Source organism: Geosmithia morbida (genome assembly GCF_012550715.1).
Source record: "Geosmithia morbida isolate 1262 chromosome Unknown scaffold_14, whole genome shotgun sequence".
In the NCBI taxonomy this organism is placed as follows: Eukaryota; Fungi; Ascomycota; class Sordariomycetes; order Hypocreales; family Bionectriaceae; genus Geosmithia; species Geosmithia morbida.
The window spans coordinates 537,976-555,982 of NW_023336201.1; the positions used below are offsets into that span (position 1 = coordinate 537,976).

The window sequence follows — 18,007 nt, forward strand, 5'->3', positions numbered from 1 at the left end:
GATAATCGCATCTTTGTCCGCCATCTCGATGCATAACCCTGGGTCTTCTGTCATTTAGGATTTCGTTTTCCTTTCCTCCTTTCCTAACCTTCTCTCCCTTCTTCCCCTGGTGGTGAAGAACAGAGAAGCAGCCATGAAGTCTACGGTGGCCTCCGTGGCCGCCAAATGGACGGCACTCCTGGCTCTGCTATGCATCCTGGTGTGTCTCGTCAACCCTGCAGGTATTTTTTGTCTCCAATGGCTCTTTCTAAAGATGATACACCTCTCGAACGAACTGGTTGGCTGACTGTGACGCTGACGACACTTGATAGCTGCCGTCAAGGAGCACGACTTCAAAAAGTGCCACCAGTCTGGCTTCTGCAAACGCAACCGAGCCTACGCCGATGATGCTGCCGCCCAGGCCTCGACCTGGAGCTCCCCCTACAATGTGGTCCACGACACCGTCTCCTTCTCCAACGGCCGACTGAAGGCCATGGTACTCAAGACGATCAACGACAACGGCGATACCGAACGTTTCCCCCTCACCCTCTCCCTGCATAAGTCGGGAACTGCCCGCTTCACCGTCGACGAGGAGAAGAGACGCAACAAAGACATCACCCTCCGACACAACAGCAAGGCGCGCAAGGAGCGCTACAATGAGGCGGATCACTGGGTGCTCGTTGGCGGTGTCGACCTGGACGTCGAGGCCAAGCTCTCTCATCAGGACCAGTCGCAGGTCAACATCAACTACGGTCCGGATGGCAAGTTTGAGGCTGTCGTCAAGTTCTCGCCCCTTGAGGTCGACTTTAGGCGTGATGGCGAGTCCCACGTCAAGTTCAACGACCGCGGACTCTTCAACATGGAGCACTGGAGGCCCAAGGTTGACAACCCGGAGCCCCCCAAGCAGGTCGAGGGTGAGGAAGACAAGGACGGTCAGGAGAAGAAGGAGGATGTCAAGGATAAGAAGAAAAAGAACAAGGAAGATGATCCCGAGAGCACATGGTGGGAGGAAACGTTTGCCGGAAACACCGACTCCAAGCCCCGCGGCCCGGAGAGCATCTCCCTCGACATCTCCTTCCCCGGCTACGAGCACGTCTACGGTATTCCCGAACATACAGGTCCCATGTCTCTAAGGCAGACGCGCGGAGGCGATGGCAGTCACACTGACCCCTATCGCCTTTACAACTCGGATGTGTTCGAGTACGAACTCGACAGCCCCATGACTCTTTACGGCTCCATCCCCTTTATGCAGGCTCACCGCAAGGACTCGACGGTTGGTGTCTTCTGGCTCAACGTAGCCGAGACCTGGATCGACATCACCAAGAGCAAGGGTAGCTCCAACCCGCTGAGCCTGGGTAAGGGTGGCAAGGAGACGACGACGCAGACACACTGGATGTCCGAGGCCGGCATCATGGATGTCTTTGTCTTCCTGGGCCCCACGCCCGCGGACCTGAACAAGGCCTACGGCGAACTGACGGGCTACACCGCCCTCCCCCAAGAGTTTGCCGTTGGATACCACCAGTGCCGATGGAACTACATGTCGGACGATGACGTCAAGGACGTGGACGTCAAATTTGACAAGTTCAAGATCCCCTACGACGTCATCTGGCTGGATCTGGAGTACACGGACGACCGTAAGTACTTCACGTGGGAGCCCAACATGTTTGCGGACCCCATCAGCATGGGCGAGCAGCTGGCGCAGCACGGGCGGAACCTGGTGGTGCTCATCGACCCACACATCAAGAAGTCGGACAGCTGGGCCATCAGCAAGGACATTGTGTCCAAGGACCTGGCCGTGCACGACAAGGAGGGTAAGTTGTGGGAAGGGTGGTGCTGGCCCGGCTCGTCCAACTGGGTCGACTGCTTCAACCCCAAGGCTATCGAGTGGTGGAAGACGCTGTTCAAGTACAGCAACTTCAAGGGCAGCCTGGCGAACACCTTTATCTGGAACGACATGAACGAGCCGTCCGTGTTCAACGGGCCTGAGACGACGATGCCCAAGGACAACCTGCACCACGGCGGCTGGGAGCACCGCGACATCCACAACGTCAACGGCCTGACCTTCCACAACGCCACCTTCCAAGCCATGGTGTCTCGCAAGAAGGGCGAGTTCCGCCGGCCCTTCATCCTGACGCGATCGTTCTATTCCGGCTCCCAGAGGCTGGGCCCCATGTGGACGGGGGACAACCAGGCCAACTGGGACCACCTGGCAGCCTCGATCCCCATGGTTCTCAACCAGGGAGTCGCGGGCTACCCCTTTGCGGGTGCCGACGTGGGCGGCTTCTTCGGCAACCCGGACAAGGACCTGCTCACTCGGTGGTACCAGGCAGGAACGTTCTACCCCTTCTTCCGAGCGCACGCGCACATCGACTCGCGGCGCCGCGAGCCCTACCTGCTCGGAGACCACGTGGACAAGGTGACGGCGGCCATCCGGCTCCGGTACCAGCTCCTCCCGTCGTGGTACACGGCCTTTTACCAGGCCAACAAGGACGGCAGCCCGATCGTCAGACCCATGTTCTGGACACACCCGTCCGAGGAGGGCGGCTTCGCCATCGACGATCAGATGTTTGTCGGGTCGACGGGCCTGCTGGTCAAGCCTGTGGTGGAGCAGGGCAAGGAGACGGCGGACATCTGGATCCCCGACGACGAGGCGTACTACGACTACTTTACGTACGAGGTCAAGAAGACGCAGAGGGGCAGGCACCTGACCGTCCCGGCCCCGATAGACACCATCCCACTCCTAATGCGGGGCGGCCACATCTTCCCCCGCCGCGACATCCCCCGCCGGTCGGCGGCCACGATGCGCTTCGACGACTACACGCTCGTGGTGACGGTGTCCAAGCACGGCGCAGAGGCAGAGGGCGAGCTGTACGCCGACGACGGGGACACGTTCAATCACGAGCAGGGGCAGTACATTCACCGCAAGTTCACGCTGTCGGGCGACCAGACGCTCACGTCTACGGACGCCGAAGGCCGCAACGCCAAGTCCATCAAGGAGGGCGCGTGGCTCAAGGCCATGAGGGAGGTGTACGTCGACAGAATCATCGTCGTCGGAGCCCCCGCCTCGTGGAACAAGTCGGAAGTGCAGATCAAGACGGGAGACGGACGCTCCTGGTCCGTCAAGGTGCAGTACCACGGTGAGGAGAAGGGTCGGGCTGCGTATGCCGTGGTTGGACGCGTGGGTGCCCGGGTAGGAGAGGACTGGACTATCACGGTGTGAGGATGTGCAAGTCCTCCTCAATTTCTGGTTCCTCTTTCCCTCTTACGGTCAGGTATACATGATTGTCATGTGCACGAGTAATACTATGAAGAGTACGAGTAGGTTGATGGTTTACGTATTTGTGTGGAGATTTTTGCTTACTACTACTGCGTCGTACGCTGTACGGAGTAGTTGGGATGAAATTTTTTTTTTTCGTTAAACAAAGCGGGAATAGATAGTATAGCAGAACAATGAATTTACTGAAAAGGGTTTTTTTATAGAAAAAAAAACTCCTCAACAACGTTGAAGCCATGGTTGATTGTTTCTATTTTTGTCTTTTTTTGGTTTAACAGTCATAAGCCTGAAGTCTGTGCAGTCGAGTTCTTGACTCGATAATACGGAGTCGGCAGTGAATGAACCCCCGTACCCCGTTACTTTGCGGAGCGCTTTATCTTCTCGCGGTGGATTTCGTCATCAGTTGGGTGAGCATCTGCGGAGGCCTTCCCACGATGGGAATAGGGGGCCAAGAGGGGAGGCCGGGGCCGGGGGAGGGGGAGCGAGGTGTGCGTGAGGGTGGCAAAGATGTGGGTGGTGGTGAGTGGGGGGGGGGGTTAGTTGGTGGAGGTGCTTGGAGCTCGGAGTTGGAGGGTTTAGAGGAGGTCTTTCTGTACCGAATGGTTAAAAGAAGCGGTTACGAGCGGTGATGGTATACTGTATTGGGAGTATCGGGGTGAAGGGGGACCTGCACAAATGTTTTTGAGTACGAGTAATATTACTCTGTACAAGTATATATACAGATACGGTGATGTTACCTATCAGGCTTGTTGTTGATCAAGAGGCTGAGAATATTAAATTTTGAACAAAAAAGAAAAAAAAATTGTTGCTGTTTTCGAACGGAAATGTCCGATGAGATTACGACGTGCAGTCGTCATTACGCAGACTGGAATAATATGTTATGGGCGAGAAGCTGAGGAATCGATAGGATGGGAGAGCCCCGTGTACCTTACGGAGTTACTCCGTGATAAGAGTACGGAGGATTCTTGACGAGTAAGGAGGTTCAGAAGAAGCTGCAAGTCTGTAAGTAAGGGGGATCAGAGGGGGGAGAGAGAGAGAGAGAGAAATCAAGGATGATGGGATCACCGATCAGGGGGGAATTCTAGGAAGGGAGGTGGGGGGGGGGGGGGGGGGGGGGGGGGGGGGGGGGGAAAAAAAAAAAGTTTTTTTTTTTCCCCCCCCCCCCCCCCCCCAAAGGCTTTAACAAGACGATATTACGGGTTTGCGTTTGCAGTTTCAGCGAGCTGTCACTCCATCGTCCCCCTCTCTTCCTCTGCTTTGAGATATGATGAATCTTGTCCGGACATCTACGAGTGATACGATGCAGGTGAGTGCTGAGCTGTTTGGGAGTACGAGTACGAGGATGGGCTACCTTGGCCGTACAGGGCTAGCAGGTTAGGTAGGGGGAAGGGAGGGTGGCTGATCTAGGGGGGATTATTACCGGAGTGAATGTCTACGAGTGTCTGTTCTTTCTCTTCTTTTTCCTCCTTCTTTTTCTTCTCTTGTCGCCGGTACCGCTCGATTCGATATTGCGAGTAGATTGCAAATGTATGCATAATGGATGCACTGTGGGTTTATGTGGCGGTGGAGTTTCATACCCCTAGTACCATACGTAGTACCATACGTAGTACCATACGAAGTACCACATACGTAGTACCACATACGTAGTACCATACGGTAATGTTACCACTGTACGAGTACGTACAGAGTATTACGGAGAGTTCGTAAGAGACATTGACATGGGTTGATACACGAGGCAGATGCAGAGGCCGTTCTTCTTCCATATAAACTTTCTTCTTCTTCAAAAAAAAAACAATAATGAAGATGGACGGCACCTAGCGGTACGGGCCTAAAACAGTTCTTTCGATTGGATTCTTTGGGTTCGAGCGATTAGAAACGGCGCGTTTCGGACACGGCAAGAGGAATGCGGTGATTGAGGGGGGAGGAGACAGGAGGAGACAGGAGGGGGGGGGGGCGATCGCATATGATGGTGATATGATGGACTATCATACTATACAAGTACCATACATCTTGTAGTGACTTGTACAGAATAGATGACAGTCCGGACGCGAATGCATAATTTACAGACAAGAAAACATAGCTCTTGTTTCTCTTCAAGTTCCTGGTAGACTGTAGTGATAGCCTGTACAGAGTAGTGATACGGAGTAGCAGTGCAAGGTAGTAGTACTCTGCATGTCCATGCTCCGAGTTCTTCTTCGTGCCCTTTCTTTCTTCCTTTCTTTCTGTTTGTACAAGTTCTCGCAACTGCTAGGAGTATACGGAGTAATATCGTATATACATATATTATCTGTACATCCTGCGAGTAACACTCCGCAGGTACACAAACACAAGCCTTAATACGCCTTGAATATAGACGGAAAAAAAGCTTGTTCCTGGTTCAGCGCGTCTGCGCCTCAGGGGTCCATTGCAATTTACGGATATCGATGCTTGGCTTTTGGCTTTGGCTTTGCTTGTCCTGTTCGTCTTGGTATTGGCCTTGATCCTGGTCATGGTCATGGGCATGGTCTTTGGATGTCGATACCCTCTCTATGTAGGGAGTATCCATGCCGACCCGAGTACCCGAGTTCGTAGTTGATAGTACCGGTTACCACCAGAGCCATGACACCTCCCCGTCATATACTCCTCCGGATGATTGTCCTCCATCATGCAACTAGACCTGATCACAGCACATCGTACAGGACTAGAGATGGGGGGGGGGGGGGGGGGGGGGGGGTTCTGTCCTCATCGTTTCAACTCGCCCACCTCTTCCGATTGCCTCGTTCAGTCCACCGGTAATTACAACACCACACACCCCGTCCGATCCCGATGCTTGGTTGGTGGACCCCGGCCACGGGTCTCATGGACCGTGGTCATGGTGTGTGGGTACTGCTACGGTGCTACCATACGACAGGCTACCGGACTCCTAGTAGTAGGTTGATACATGCTCGAACAATCCTGGATCTGATCCACCGGAGCCCACTTGAAGCTGTCGTGCTGCGCGTCCTCTACCGTGCGTGATCCGTACTTGGAAGTTGTACTCGTAACTCTGTATCTAACCATGTAATATTACTCAACCGATGCCGGTTTTTTTTTTCTTGGTTCCCTCTGTCACACACTCTCTCCAGTGTTTCTCTCTTCGTCCGGGTTTCCTCAAGCTACGTTGAGATAATCCTTCTTCCTTGCACAGCCTAATGTAGAATATACAGACTTGTTGTACTCGTATACCGTATTATTATTACCTGTTCTCATATCATCTGTATTGTTCGCCTCTTTGTCTATCGGTAAAAAAAGAAAAAGAAAAAAAGAGGCAGCCGGAATCCAAACCTGGAGAGAGGAAAGAGCTACCGGTCGCACCTCCCTCACCGACCTACCTCCAATCGTCTCTCATCCCCGTCGATCTTCTCTCTCTCGTCACTTTTTTTTTTCCTCCTCCTCCACTACCACGCGTATTTCATACTCAATCACCAACCGCCCCCTCTCCTTTTCTTTCGTTACTCGTCTCTCTTTTTCCTTTTCCTTCTCCTTTGTTTCTTCCTCTTTTCCTCTCTTTCTCTCTCTCTCTCTCTCTTTTTTTTTTTTAAAAAAAAAAAAAAAACTTTCCGGAAAACGCACAGAACCTGCAGGCTCCGCGGTCCATCGTCGTTTCGTTTCTGCCCTCTTATCAGCATCGGTCCTGCAGCGTCTAGTTCCACCTACAACCGATTGATCTGATGCATTATACCGAGCCCCCATTTCTCATAATACACACGTAACTCCCGACTAGATCCACGATGGCCGGCACATCAACGGATCCTCGTCCTGATCAGGACCGGCCACCTTCTTCCGAGCTGCCCTTGGATCGACTTTCCTCTCCCACCATTGGAGAAAACTCGGGTGAAGCCCCTGGCGAGCCCTCCACCGAACCTTTCGGCGCGGCCAGTATCGGTGCGGCCCAGTATCAGAATACCCAGGATGCCCAGGATGCCCAGCCCGTCTACAGCAGGCCTTCTATCCAGGAACCAGAGTTTGACGAGAAGCACCATCGTCCAACTCGCCTCGACACCCTCGCCAATGACCTGCACCGCACCGGTTCTCACCCCCATTCGCACAACATCAAGTCGCCATCGAGTGCCCGCGCCGACGCCAACCGCCTTGATGACGACCTCGCCCTCCTCCGCGTCGAGCAGCGCATAGCCAGCCAAGAACAGCTGGATGCTTCTTCCGCCACCCGCTCCAAGAGCATGCGCGCTGTCCGCAATATCGATCGTCAGGAGACCAGTGTCGAAGACACCTTCAACCCCCCCATTCCCGAACCCCCTCCAGCACCGATCCACAAGAAGTCAGACACACCTCTCCTCAAGTTCTTCGCTTTTCTCAAAAAGTTCCCCCGTTTCGTCCGCTACATCGTATACCTCATCCCCGGGGGGGCCCTTCTCCTCATTCCCGTCCTGCTCGGCGCCCTCGCCATTGACCAGGATGCCAACCCCATCGGTGGTCTTGGCGGCACCCAGCTCATGTGGTTCGGAATCTGGCTCGAGATTGTCTGGGGATCCCTATGGGTGTCACGCATGGTCAGCAACATCGTCCCCCACATAGTCTTCGGCATCGCCAAGCTGTTGGGATCCAACAGCGCCAAGAAGTGGAGGGAGGTGGCCCAGGTCCTCGAGCTTCACTTCGCCTTCTTCCTCTGGATGCTCGCCATGCTCGTCTCGTTCAAGCCCTGCAACGACGACCACCGCGTCTCCGTCCCCGCTGACAGGAGGGACGACGTCGACGTCAAGTGGATCAACATCGTCTTCAAGGTCATCATTGCCTTCTTCGTCCTTGCCGCCCTCAACTTTGTCGAGAAGATCTGCCTCCAATGGATCGCCGCTGCCTTCCACGAGCGCACCTACGCCACCCGTATCGACAACAACAAGGGAGACATCCGCCAGCTCGTCAAGCTGTTCGAGCATGCCAAGGCCCACCTCAGCGAGACAGACAGCTTCTGGCACCAGAGCGACAGGGCCGACATGAGTGGCACCCAGACTCCCATGCGCGCCCTGCACGAGAATGCCCGCCAGGTGCTCGGCAAGGTCGGCCAGGTCGCTGGCAAGGTCGGAAACGACATCATGGGCCGCAAGACAGACACCAACCAGCCCAAGAAGATCGTCTCCGAGCTGCTGCGTAACTCGAGCTCCGCCCACACCCTGGCCCGCCTCATCTACCGCAGCCTTGTCCGGGAGGGCGAAGATATGGTCTACCCCGACGACATGCTCAGCGCCTTTGCCGTCGCCGAGGAAGCGGATGCCGCCTTCAACATGTTCGACAAGGACCTCAACGGCGACATCTCCATGGATGAGTTCGAGGCTGTCACCAATGAGATCTCGATGGAGAAGAAGGCCATCGCCGCCTCCCTGAAGGACCTCGATTCCGTCGTTAAGAAGCTCGACAAGGTCTTCCTCTTCGCCATTGTCATCATCGTCATCATCATCTTCGTCTCCATCATCTCGGGTTCCGCCGCCGCCGGCCTCGCCTCGGCCGGCAGCGCCGTCCTCGGCCTGGCTTGGGTCCTCCAGGCCACGGCCCAGGAGTTCCTGCAGTCCATCATCTTCGTCTTCATCAAGCACCCCTTCGATGTCGGAGACCGCGTCACCATCTACGGCTCGACCGGCGCCACGCTGACCGGCGACGACTACTACGTGACCGAGATCTCCCTCCTCTACACCGAGTTCAAGAAGCTGCAGGGTCACGTCGTCCAGGCCCCCAACTCGCTCCTCAACACCCTCTTCATCCTCAACCAGCGTCGCTCCAACGGCCTGGCCGACCCCGTGCCTCTCCAGATCCGCTTCGGCACCCCCGCCTGGATGATTGACGAGCTCAAGGCCCGCCTTCTCGAATTCTGCGCCAACAACAAGCGCGACTTCCAGACCACCATCCTCGTCGAGCTGTCCGCCATCACGGACACGCGCTCCGCTACCCTGACCGTTGTCTTTATCCACAAGAGCAACTTCCAGAACGAGCTCCTGCGCCTCGCCCGCCACAACCGCTTCATGATGGAGCTCATGCGCCAGATGCACGACATCGGTATCCAGTCCCCGTACCGCATCGACCCCGGTGGCAGCCGCGACCACCCTCTGTACTGGGCCGGTCCCCAGTATCCGCCCTCGTACTCGAGCAGCAACGACCAGCCTCCCCCTCAGCAGCCCCCCCCCGTCGCCGACCCCGTCACCAACCCCGTCGCCGACCCCGTCGCCAACCCTGAAGGTGGCACCTCCGAACCGTACCAGAGCATGCCCCACCGTCCGTCGGTCTCCAGCAGCGCTCGCGCCGGCGTCCAGGCCGAGGCCAATCTGTCGAGCGTGGTCAACGTGGCCGACGTGTTTGAGAACCGCCGTGACCATATCCAAGCCACCCGTCTGGCTTCGATCAGGGAGAAGGAGAGGGCCGCTGCCAGAGGCGAGGAAGCCAGGAGGACGTCCGAGTCCGAGTCTCGCCCGAGCGCCAGCGCCTCGGGCGTGCAGCCACCATCTATCGCTGGAGCGTCCTTGGGTTCCATTGCTCGATCCCGCACCAACATCTTCCGCCCCCGCAGCAACTCCAGGCACAGCGCTGGACCATCGGATGGTACCCATATAGTGTAGGGTCAATCAATGGCTTTTTTTGTCCCTATACGATGATTCGACGATTTTCTTTTTCTCTCTCTTTTTGAATCTTCTTATATCGGGGGACGTTGAGGGATCTTTTTGTCCCCTTGCTTTTTTTTTTTTTTTTTTTTTTTTTTTTTTTTTTTTTTGGGGGGGGGGGGGGATATATACGAAGGAAGAGAAGTAGTAGACGGAACCATTATCATCGTGCTGTTTTTTTTTTTCGATACCTAGAACTGGCGGGAAACAGAGGCGCAAGAGGGCTTATGCTTGTGGGTAAAGCAGGCCCATGCTGGCTTATCCTTCTTGACATCATTATCGCTTGAATGAGAAGACATTGTCGTCTTTTGGGGGACATATAGAATGTAGTTTGGGATAATGGCATGAATAAGATGGACGGCATTCTGCTACAATGCTTGTATATTATATATTACTACGTATCACCCTGACTGTCTGTCGTCCTGCCTGCTGTCTTTGTCTCTGGGACAATGGACCCTTGTCCGGAGTGCGTCGTCTGACATTGCCTTTCGTAGTATTTCACTGTCTATTATATTCCTGCAGTGTTACGTGTCTCTGTTTGGAGAGTAAGATGGAATGATGATTATCCTAAATTTGTCGGCTGCCCTAGGAACGCCAAGCCGGGATATGGGAAAGGTATATATTATATATTACCGTATCGGTGTGACTGTGAAGGGTGTGTAAGACAAAAAGGTCCCACGACAAGGTCCAAGACCCAACAAGTCAGCCTCGGGAACCACAATGAGGCAGCGCCAGTACGCCCAACGGCGCCAACAATGGTTTTACTGCTTATTTTACGGATACGGGATATCTCTAGTTAAACGGAATGCCTCCTGTACCACTCCTAGCACTACTACTAGTACTACTATTAATAAGTCGTACAGAGTACAGAGAGAGACAAACACAGACATCACCATGACGGGTGCATGGGTATAAGCGCCACACAGTCAGTAGTTACCTGCTGCCCCCTCCCCCTCCCCCCCCTTCTTCAGGCTTCACCTGTCTTTTTTTTTCCTTCTTCCGCAGGCTCAGACTGGCTCAGCCGCGGACGATGAGGACGGACCATGGGAGTTGGCGGAATGGGATCCTTGTCATCGTAATTCCCCGCCCTTTGTTGGGTCTTTTCCCTGTCCTTTCAAGTTGGCAACTGGGCTATTGGGCTCTGGGACGTGAAATGGCGGTCTCGTAGTAGCTACTAAGTGTTGACATGTTAGAAGAGCAAGAGGCTTACTAGTAGTTGCGCATCCTGTTTCTTCCTTTTTCCCTCTGCTAGTATACATATTCCCAACGGTGCTTCTTCCTGTCCGAGACTTTCTACCTACAGTGTAGTCTGAGAAATACAGATTAGAGGAGCTCGAGAAAGAAGAAGAAGAAAGGTCAGGGAAGAGAGCAGACGGGAAAGATATATAGGAAGGATACGCTGAGGAAGGAATCCATACAGACGAAATGAGCAGTCTACTCCCCCCAGGTTGGGATATCGACTACGACGGCGCAAGATGGGTATACACACACCAACCCACCGGATCAGCGCAATACCATTTCCCCCGCGAAGGCGACGAGTTCCCCGAGTTTCCCGACGTCACCGGCCCGACGCCAGAAGAGAGGCTCGAATCCCAGAGGCTATCGCGGAGACAGGCGCCCAGCTGTCCCTCTGGAAGCGGCGGCGGCGGCGGCAGACACCAGCACCGCGATGCCGATGTCGCAGACAGATGGCGTCCACGCATGTCAGCCACGGTTGCCACGCCGGTGGGTGACAATCTACTACCTGTCGGTGGAAATCGCAACGGGTACGAGTACGACGACGACGTCAGGCTCGCGAGGGAGGCTACGGAGGTCATGTCCCCCGGTAGCCTGCTATATCTCGGACCCGGGCTGAGCTACCGCCGCTTCAGCACGAGCACCCTCGTCGACGACGGGAGCGAGGATCCCGACCTAGCCAGTTGGAAGGCCTGCGAGAAGGAGAGTCCCCAGATGGCACCCCGGTCGGAGAATACCCTCTCTCTCGCACCGGTGGAGGGTACCCGTACGGAGGACCGAACGCATGTACCCCGGCCTTCTTCCGTCCCTGCCGCGAGCATGTTACCCCATGTTCACGCACCCGTCGAGCTGTCCGGGTGCAGCCCAGAGTCAGTCGGTCTCGTGGCCGAAATGCCAGCTCACGACGTGTCCTGCCGGGCAGATGCGGCCGAGGTAGATGCCACGTCGATGCATGTCCCTGCGTTGAAGATCAAGAAACAAGGACACCAAGAATACAAGAGGCGGACTTGGCAAACTTGGCGAGATCAGCTGTCGGAAACCGAATCCCGGCAGAGGAGCGCTCGGGAGCGGGAACAGGCACAGGGCGGCAGCAGGAGGGACCTTGGACCCGTGCCGTCCGTTCTCAGACCAGAAAACAGGAGGCAGAATCGCCATTCTATGATGGGATCTCTGCCGAATGCCTCATCATCACCTTCCTCTTCTTCTTCTTCTTCTTCTTCTTCTTTTTCCTTCTCTACACCTTCCGAAGCACCCGCAGACTTGTCCGAGGTACCATCTGTTCTCAAGCCCAGGCGTCCTACATCCCTCCATGGACGTGCGCAACAGCAGAAGCAGGAGAGACCCGAATGCTACTCTCTCTCACCCGGTCCGGTCTGGAGCGATCAGCTGTCACCGACAGACATCTCGGACACGTCGCCATTCTCACCCTTGACCGGGTCCGGTGAACGCCCTGGCCTGGACGCTGACGCCCTGCGACGTCCCCGTGCGAAGAGCTCGTCGTCCACGGACGAGGGCGCAACCAGAAGACGAGGCTCTTCCGCCGTGTCCCTCCCCCACGGCTCGGACGGCACCGACGAGGCTCCTACCCCCTCGCCGGACTGCGTCACGCCGCCCTTGCGGCCCAGAAGGCAGTCTAATCTGCGACATACCGTCACGTACCCTGACGAGCAGAGCTCGTATTCACCTATCGAGCTGCCCGTCGATGCCGCGCACCGCGTACACGAGACGCCTTCTTGCTGGAGGGATGTCGGCGCCGAGGCCCTCTCGCGGATCGAGAAGCATGCAGACCACGCGCCAGCCGCACCACCGAGATCACTTCCCATCAGGGCTTTGCAGCAGACGGCGTCGTCACCGACGCCTAGAACCCAGTCGCCTGCCATATCGATGGTCAGCTCATCGTCCGGAGGGGGAACTCTAGGTGGACCTCCCCCGTCCCCACCCACGCCATCTCTATCCCAGGTCGCCTTCTTCCCGTTCCCTGAGCGTCCTCGTCCGGTCACAGCCGCTCCTGTCCTTGTTTCGAGTGGGACATTTCTAGGCCATCCAAGCCTCGTCTCGCGGGATGCCCTCGGTACAAATTCTGTCGCTGTCGGTCGGGAACCCGGTGTGTTGTACACAGGAAGCAGCAGACCACAGGCTCAGTCCCTGGAGAAGCAGCTGCCTTCCCTGCCACCCAGCGTCACTGGTGCCCCCATCCCATCTAGCTTGGCCCCGGGTGTGTGTGCTCCTCGCCGGCAACCTGCTAGGCTTACTCCTTACCCGGATACTCCTTACCCGGATACACCGGTGCCATATATGCCTGAATCGCTGGTTTCGCCGCCCAGCAGCAATGTGGATCATGGCTTCCATCTCCCGTCGCGGCAGAAGCAGGACAAGCAGAAGCAGGTGCATCAATACCTGTGGGGAAAACATGGCAGTGGATGGAGGAGGTCCTGATTATTATGATGATTTTTCTTTCTTTGTCACATTACATGTCGTTTTGTTTCTTGTCTTGGGGTGTGGTGTAGCAATCTATAGGGAAGTGCTCGGGTTAGAAGTCATCTGCATTGGATATAACCGTTTCGTTTAGTTTTTTCTTTCGCTGTCTGTCGTTGAATAATGGAAATGGCTTATATACTTCACGGCGTTGTTCTCTATGGATATCATCATGATATATTGGTTCTTATAAGACGTTGAACGTAGTCCTGTGAGGATTCTGTCGTATAAGTGGCAGACAAGGTGGTGCACATACATCCACGTTACAAACATGCTGCAATACAAGTACAGAATCTCCACCACATCTGCCAATAAGAGAAGGAAAAGATCGGACAAACATAGGCAGCCAGTATTAAACCCGTTGATATCAACCATGAATATAATACCTGTTGTTCAATGGCCGACTCCGACCGTTCAAGGGTACAGGGTAGTCACGTGCATGCGTGCCACGCACGCGCCATTGAACACGCACATTGTCTAACAATCGAAGCTTCGCTAGTAATGTTTCCAGCTAATTCTGACTAAAGAAGAAAAATTGCGTCGCCTGTCGCAGATAGGAAAATATCTGCGCCTACAAGACTATGCTTGTTCATAGAAAGTCGTCGCCATGACATCGCAGCAGGGCGATCCGGGCGACACGCAGGACAGCCAGCTTCTCTGGGCGGCTATGAGAGAAGAGCTTGGCGTGGCAGAAGTGGTACGTCTCCTACGTTGATGACGGGGACAAAGGTCCTCCAGGTCCCACGAACTAATCGGTATCTTCCTTGTTGCGAGTTCGCAGCTCAGCGGACAGAGCAGTGCCGACGGATATGGAGAGTTGAATATCGAGGTTGGTTCACGCAATCCCCACATCCACACACACATTGACTGGATTCATCCACCCATGAGCCAGGAACAGGGATGTAGGCTTACATGTCTAACAAACCGGAAAAAGCAAGTATTCGCCACAACGAGGACGCACCACAACCAACAACAGCAACAACAGCAGCAGCAGCAGCAGCAGCAGCAGCGAACCCCTCAGGCCGGTCTGGAGGACGGGAGAATCAAAAAGCGCGACGATGCGGTAGAAACGGTCCGTCGCGACGCCGTCATTGCCGGACACACTCCCGACAGCAACAGGATGACGATAGACGACGAGCAGCAGCCGCAGCAGCAGGAGCAGCAGGAGCCTACGCAGGAAACGCCCACCCAGCCCAACGAGGATCGTGAATACGAAGATGACTCACTCCCGCCGACTTTTCGACCGCCGACACAGCCCGACATTGACGACGGAGCAGTGACGCAACTGATCCCGGACGACGGACACACGCTGCAGGAGAATGACATGGGCGCGGTGCACTTTGGCGAACTGAGCGAGGCGGTGCGGCCATCGTCGCAGGTGTCAGAGGACGGCGGGTTCGAGAAGACGAGGGGCGACTGGCGGCAGCACGAGCAGACATCGCAGCTGCAGGGCATGCTGTCGGCGCCCAAGAACATTCACAGCCACAGCATACACACGCCGTTCAAGACGCCCGCCGCACCGGGGCTGCCCGAGACGCCCACCTTGTCTAGGAACCCGTTCGGCGGGACGATGGCGGGCGCGCCTGCGCCGTTTGCGGGCTCCCAGCTCTTTGGGCAGACGCAGTTTTCGTCGGCCGTGAAACCGCCCGGCGTGACGCCGACGTCGTCGCGACCCTCGCCAACCATGCTCCCCCTCAACACGGCATCCCTCAACGTGGCGGAGACATCGCCGCTCAAGGGCCGCACAAACGTCTCCTCTCCGACTGACGTGCCGTCGCCCAGCCCGGCCAGACTGGACGAGGTGCCCGCCACCGTGACCCGGCTGAGGAAGCCCATGGAGCGCATCGCTGAGGAGACGCCGCTGCATGCGCGGTTCGCCATGGCCGCCGACGATACCGTAACCATACTTGGGTCGTCGGGATCGCCACGACAGCCATTGGCATTCTGTGAGACTGTGAAGAAGCCGCAGGAGAGGAGGGCGCCGTCGCCGCCGCAGCAGCCGCAGCAGGGGAAGGCTTCGATATCCATCTGGGACTTTGACGACGACGAAGACGACGCCTTCAGACGGCTGGAGCGACGGAAGAGGGTCGAGAGGAAGAAGGCACAGGCGGCACAGGAGATGGAAAAGGTCAGCTTCACGCCGCGGGCCGAGCCCGCCAGGAAGAGGAGGCGCGTCGTACAGGATGGCGACGAGGAAGAGGTCAAGCACAATCTCCAGCCCCAGCCCCAGTCCCAGGTGCCCAAGGCGTCTGGCAAGAATGGCTACAAGAGCTCCAATACCGAGCCTGTCGTCCGGGACTCCCAGCAGCGATGGCCCTCGAATCAGACGCCGATACTTGTCCGGGGATCTACGCAAGGGACGAAGGAAGACACGGCACCGGCGGAGGAAGATGAAGGTATCGGAGAAGAAGGACCGGACGTCGTAGCCATTGATACCCCGGGTCCGAACCACCAACCCGTAGAAGATAGGATTCCAGCCACCAGCCCCGCCGCGTCTCCCTCGCCAGACGAGGATATGTCTGACCCTCCCCCTCCAGAACCAGAGTTACCTAGCTTGTCGACGAATGCAGACGGGAGGAACACCTCGTCGCCGCAGGCCTCGCAACGACCGATCAAGCGACAGGAGAGAAAGCCGAGACGGAGAACGGTTATTACTTCGTCGGCATCGGAGATGCCCCAACCTTCACCACAGGTTATCTCGGCCAGAGAAGAAGAGGAGGAAACGAAGACAACTACGGGAGAGGACGATGATGGTGTCGATGCCGATGATCAAGTAGAACAGCCCGAGCCTATGCCCGAGCCGGTGGCGCGGAGAAATGCCCAGCGGAGGAGCTGCGGAAAGCCGAAACAGACCGCCATCATTACGTCGTCGGCCCATCCTTCACCGTCACCGGCTGCTATGGCGCAAGGAGAAGAAGAAAGGGGCGAGGAGGAGATGGAGACTACGCATGACGATGTTTACAGTGTCAAGGCTGATTCCGAACCGCCGGGGCAGTCCGAGCCAACGGCCAAGCCGGTGCCACGAAGAAAGACGGGACCGCGGAACCTATCACCGGCTAAATCCCTTGCACTACCCGAACAAGACACACCAAGTATGAGCTCTCTGTCATCCGCACCACCCTCGTCGGCCATGACGACGCCCGATTTACGAGACTACTCGGCTTCCGAGCGTGCAGCATCCGCCCACACACAGCCATCGACGGGCAGGGGCCGGCGGGGACGGGGGAAGCCAGCGGCGTCAGCCGAGCCCGTGGCACCGCAGCGGACGGCGCGGTGGGCACGGGCAGCCAAGATGCGCGCACCTCGCTACGCATCGGAGTCGACAGACGAGACGCGTGCATCGCCACCGGTGTCGCTGCCGGCGACCAACAAGGGCGGCACCGGCCGCATATCCAGGACGAGCGTGGGCCCCGGGGCCGGTACAACCCAGAGGGGCAGGAGGCTCTTTGAGGGCATGGCGTTTGCCATATCGTTCCAGTCCAACTCACAGAGCCGCGGCAAGCTGGAGACGCGTATAACCCAGGCAGGCGGGACAATACTCACCGACGGCTTCGACGAGCTATTCGAGACGGCGAGGTCGGCGGCGACGATGCCGTCGCTCTCCAAGGACGTGGACGAGCCTATGGTGCTGAGCAGGGCGTACCGGGACACGGGGTTCACGGCGCTTGTGGCGGACAGCCACTCCCGCAAGGCCAAGTACATGCAGGCCTTGGCGTTGGGGCTCCCCTGCCTGGCGCCGCAGTGGATAACGACGTGTCTGGCCAGGGGGGAGCTGGTAGACTGGGAGCCGTACCTGCTCTGCGCCGGGGCATCGTCGGTCCTGGGCAACGCTCTGCGGTCCCGTACACTGACGCCCTACGCCGCCGCCGACGCCCGTCTGGCCGACGTGATCGACTGTCGGCGCCAGATGCTCCGCGGGCAGAGGATCCTAGCCGTCGTGGCCGACCACTCGTCCTCGTCCTCGTCGTCCTCGTCCAAGAAGAAGGGCAAGAGCGGCGGCGGCGGCGGCGGCGGCGGCAGCAGCAGCAGCAGCAGCAACATCGCAAACAACGTACAGCCCTACATGTTCCTCGCGCAGGCCATGGGGCCGAGCATATCCACCGTCATGACGGCCGAGCAGGCGCGCGACGCGCTGAGCAGGTCGGTCAGGGACGGAAGGCCGTTTGACTGGGTCTACGTAGATAAGGGGGCAGTTGCGGGTGGTGCGGCGGCGCTATGGGAGCAGCAGCAGCAGCGGACGGGAGCAAAGAAGCGTAAGAGGACCTCTGCTGCTTCTGCTTCGACGGTACTGGATAGGGGTGCGACTCGCGTGTTGGATGACGAATTGGTCATACAGAGTCTTATACTGGGTAGGATGGTGGAGGAGGATGAAATGCCTTGATGTTTGTATACTATGAGTACCAGAACTAGGATCTGCACT

At 56.8% G+C, this 18,007-nt stretch overlaps 4 protein-coding genes across 4 annotated transcripts; all 4 read left to right on the forward strand.

Moving 5' to 3' along the window:
• Window positions 1-133: 133 nt before the first annotated feature.
• GMORB2_2773 (mannosyl-oligosaccharide alpha-1,3-glucosidase) lies at window positions 134-3,199 on the forward strand (the record flags this gene model as incomplete). Its single annotated transcript, XM_035464751.1, has 2 exons — window positions 134-221; window positions 312-3,199. The coding sequence occupies 2 exons, from the start codon at window positions 134-136 to the stop codon at window positions 3,197-3,199; spliced, it is 2,976 nt and encodes a 991-aa protein (XP_035319421.1).
• A 3,803-nt stretch (window positions 3,200-7,002) lies between these two features.
• On the forward strand, window positions 7,003-9,834 carry GMORB2_2774 (mechanosensitive ion channel protein 4/5/6/7/8/9/10; the record flags this gene model as incomplete). The annotated part of the gene is made up of 1 exon (XM_035464752.1): window positions 7,003-9,834. The coding sequence occupies one exon, from the start codon at window positions 7,003-7,005 to the stop codon at window positions 9,832-9,834; it is 2,832 nt and encodes a 943-aa protein (XP_035319422.1).
• A 1,467-nt stretch (window positions 9,835-11,301) lies between these two features.
• GMORB2_2775 (uncharacterized protein) lies at window positions 11,302-13,548 on the forward strand (the record flags this gene model as incomplete). Its single annotated transcript, XM_035464753.1, has 2 exons — window positions 11,302-12,045; window positions 12,604-13,548. The coding sequence occupies 2 exons, from the start codon at window positions 11,302-11,304 to the stop codon at window positions 13,546-13,548; spliced, it is 1,689 nt and encodes a 562-aa protein (XP_035319423.1).
• A 646-nt stretch (window positions 13,549-14,194) lies between these two features.
• On the forward strand, window positions 14,195-17,968 carry GMORB2_2776 (BRCA1 C Terminus (BRCT) domain; the record flags this gene model as incomplete). Its single annotated transcript, XM_035464754.1, has 2 exons — window positions 14,195-14,284; window positions 14,564-17,968. The coding sequence occupies 2 exons, from the start codon at window positions 14,195-14,197 to the stop codon at window positions 17,966-17,968; spliced, it is 3,495 nt and encodes a 1,164-aa protein (XP_035319424.1).
• Between the last annotated feature and the right edge of the window lie 39 nt (window positions 17,969-18,007).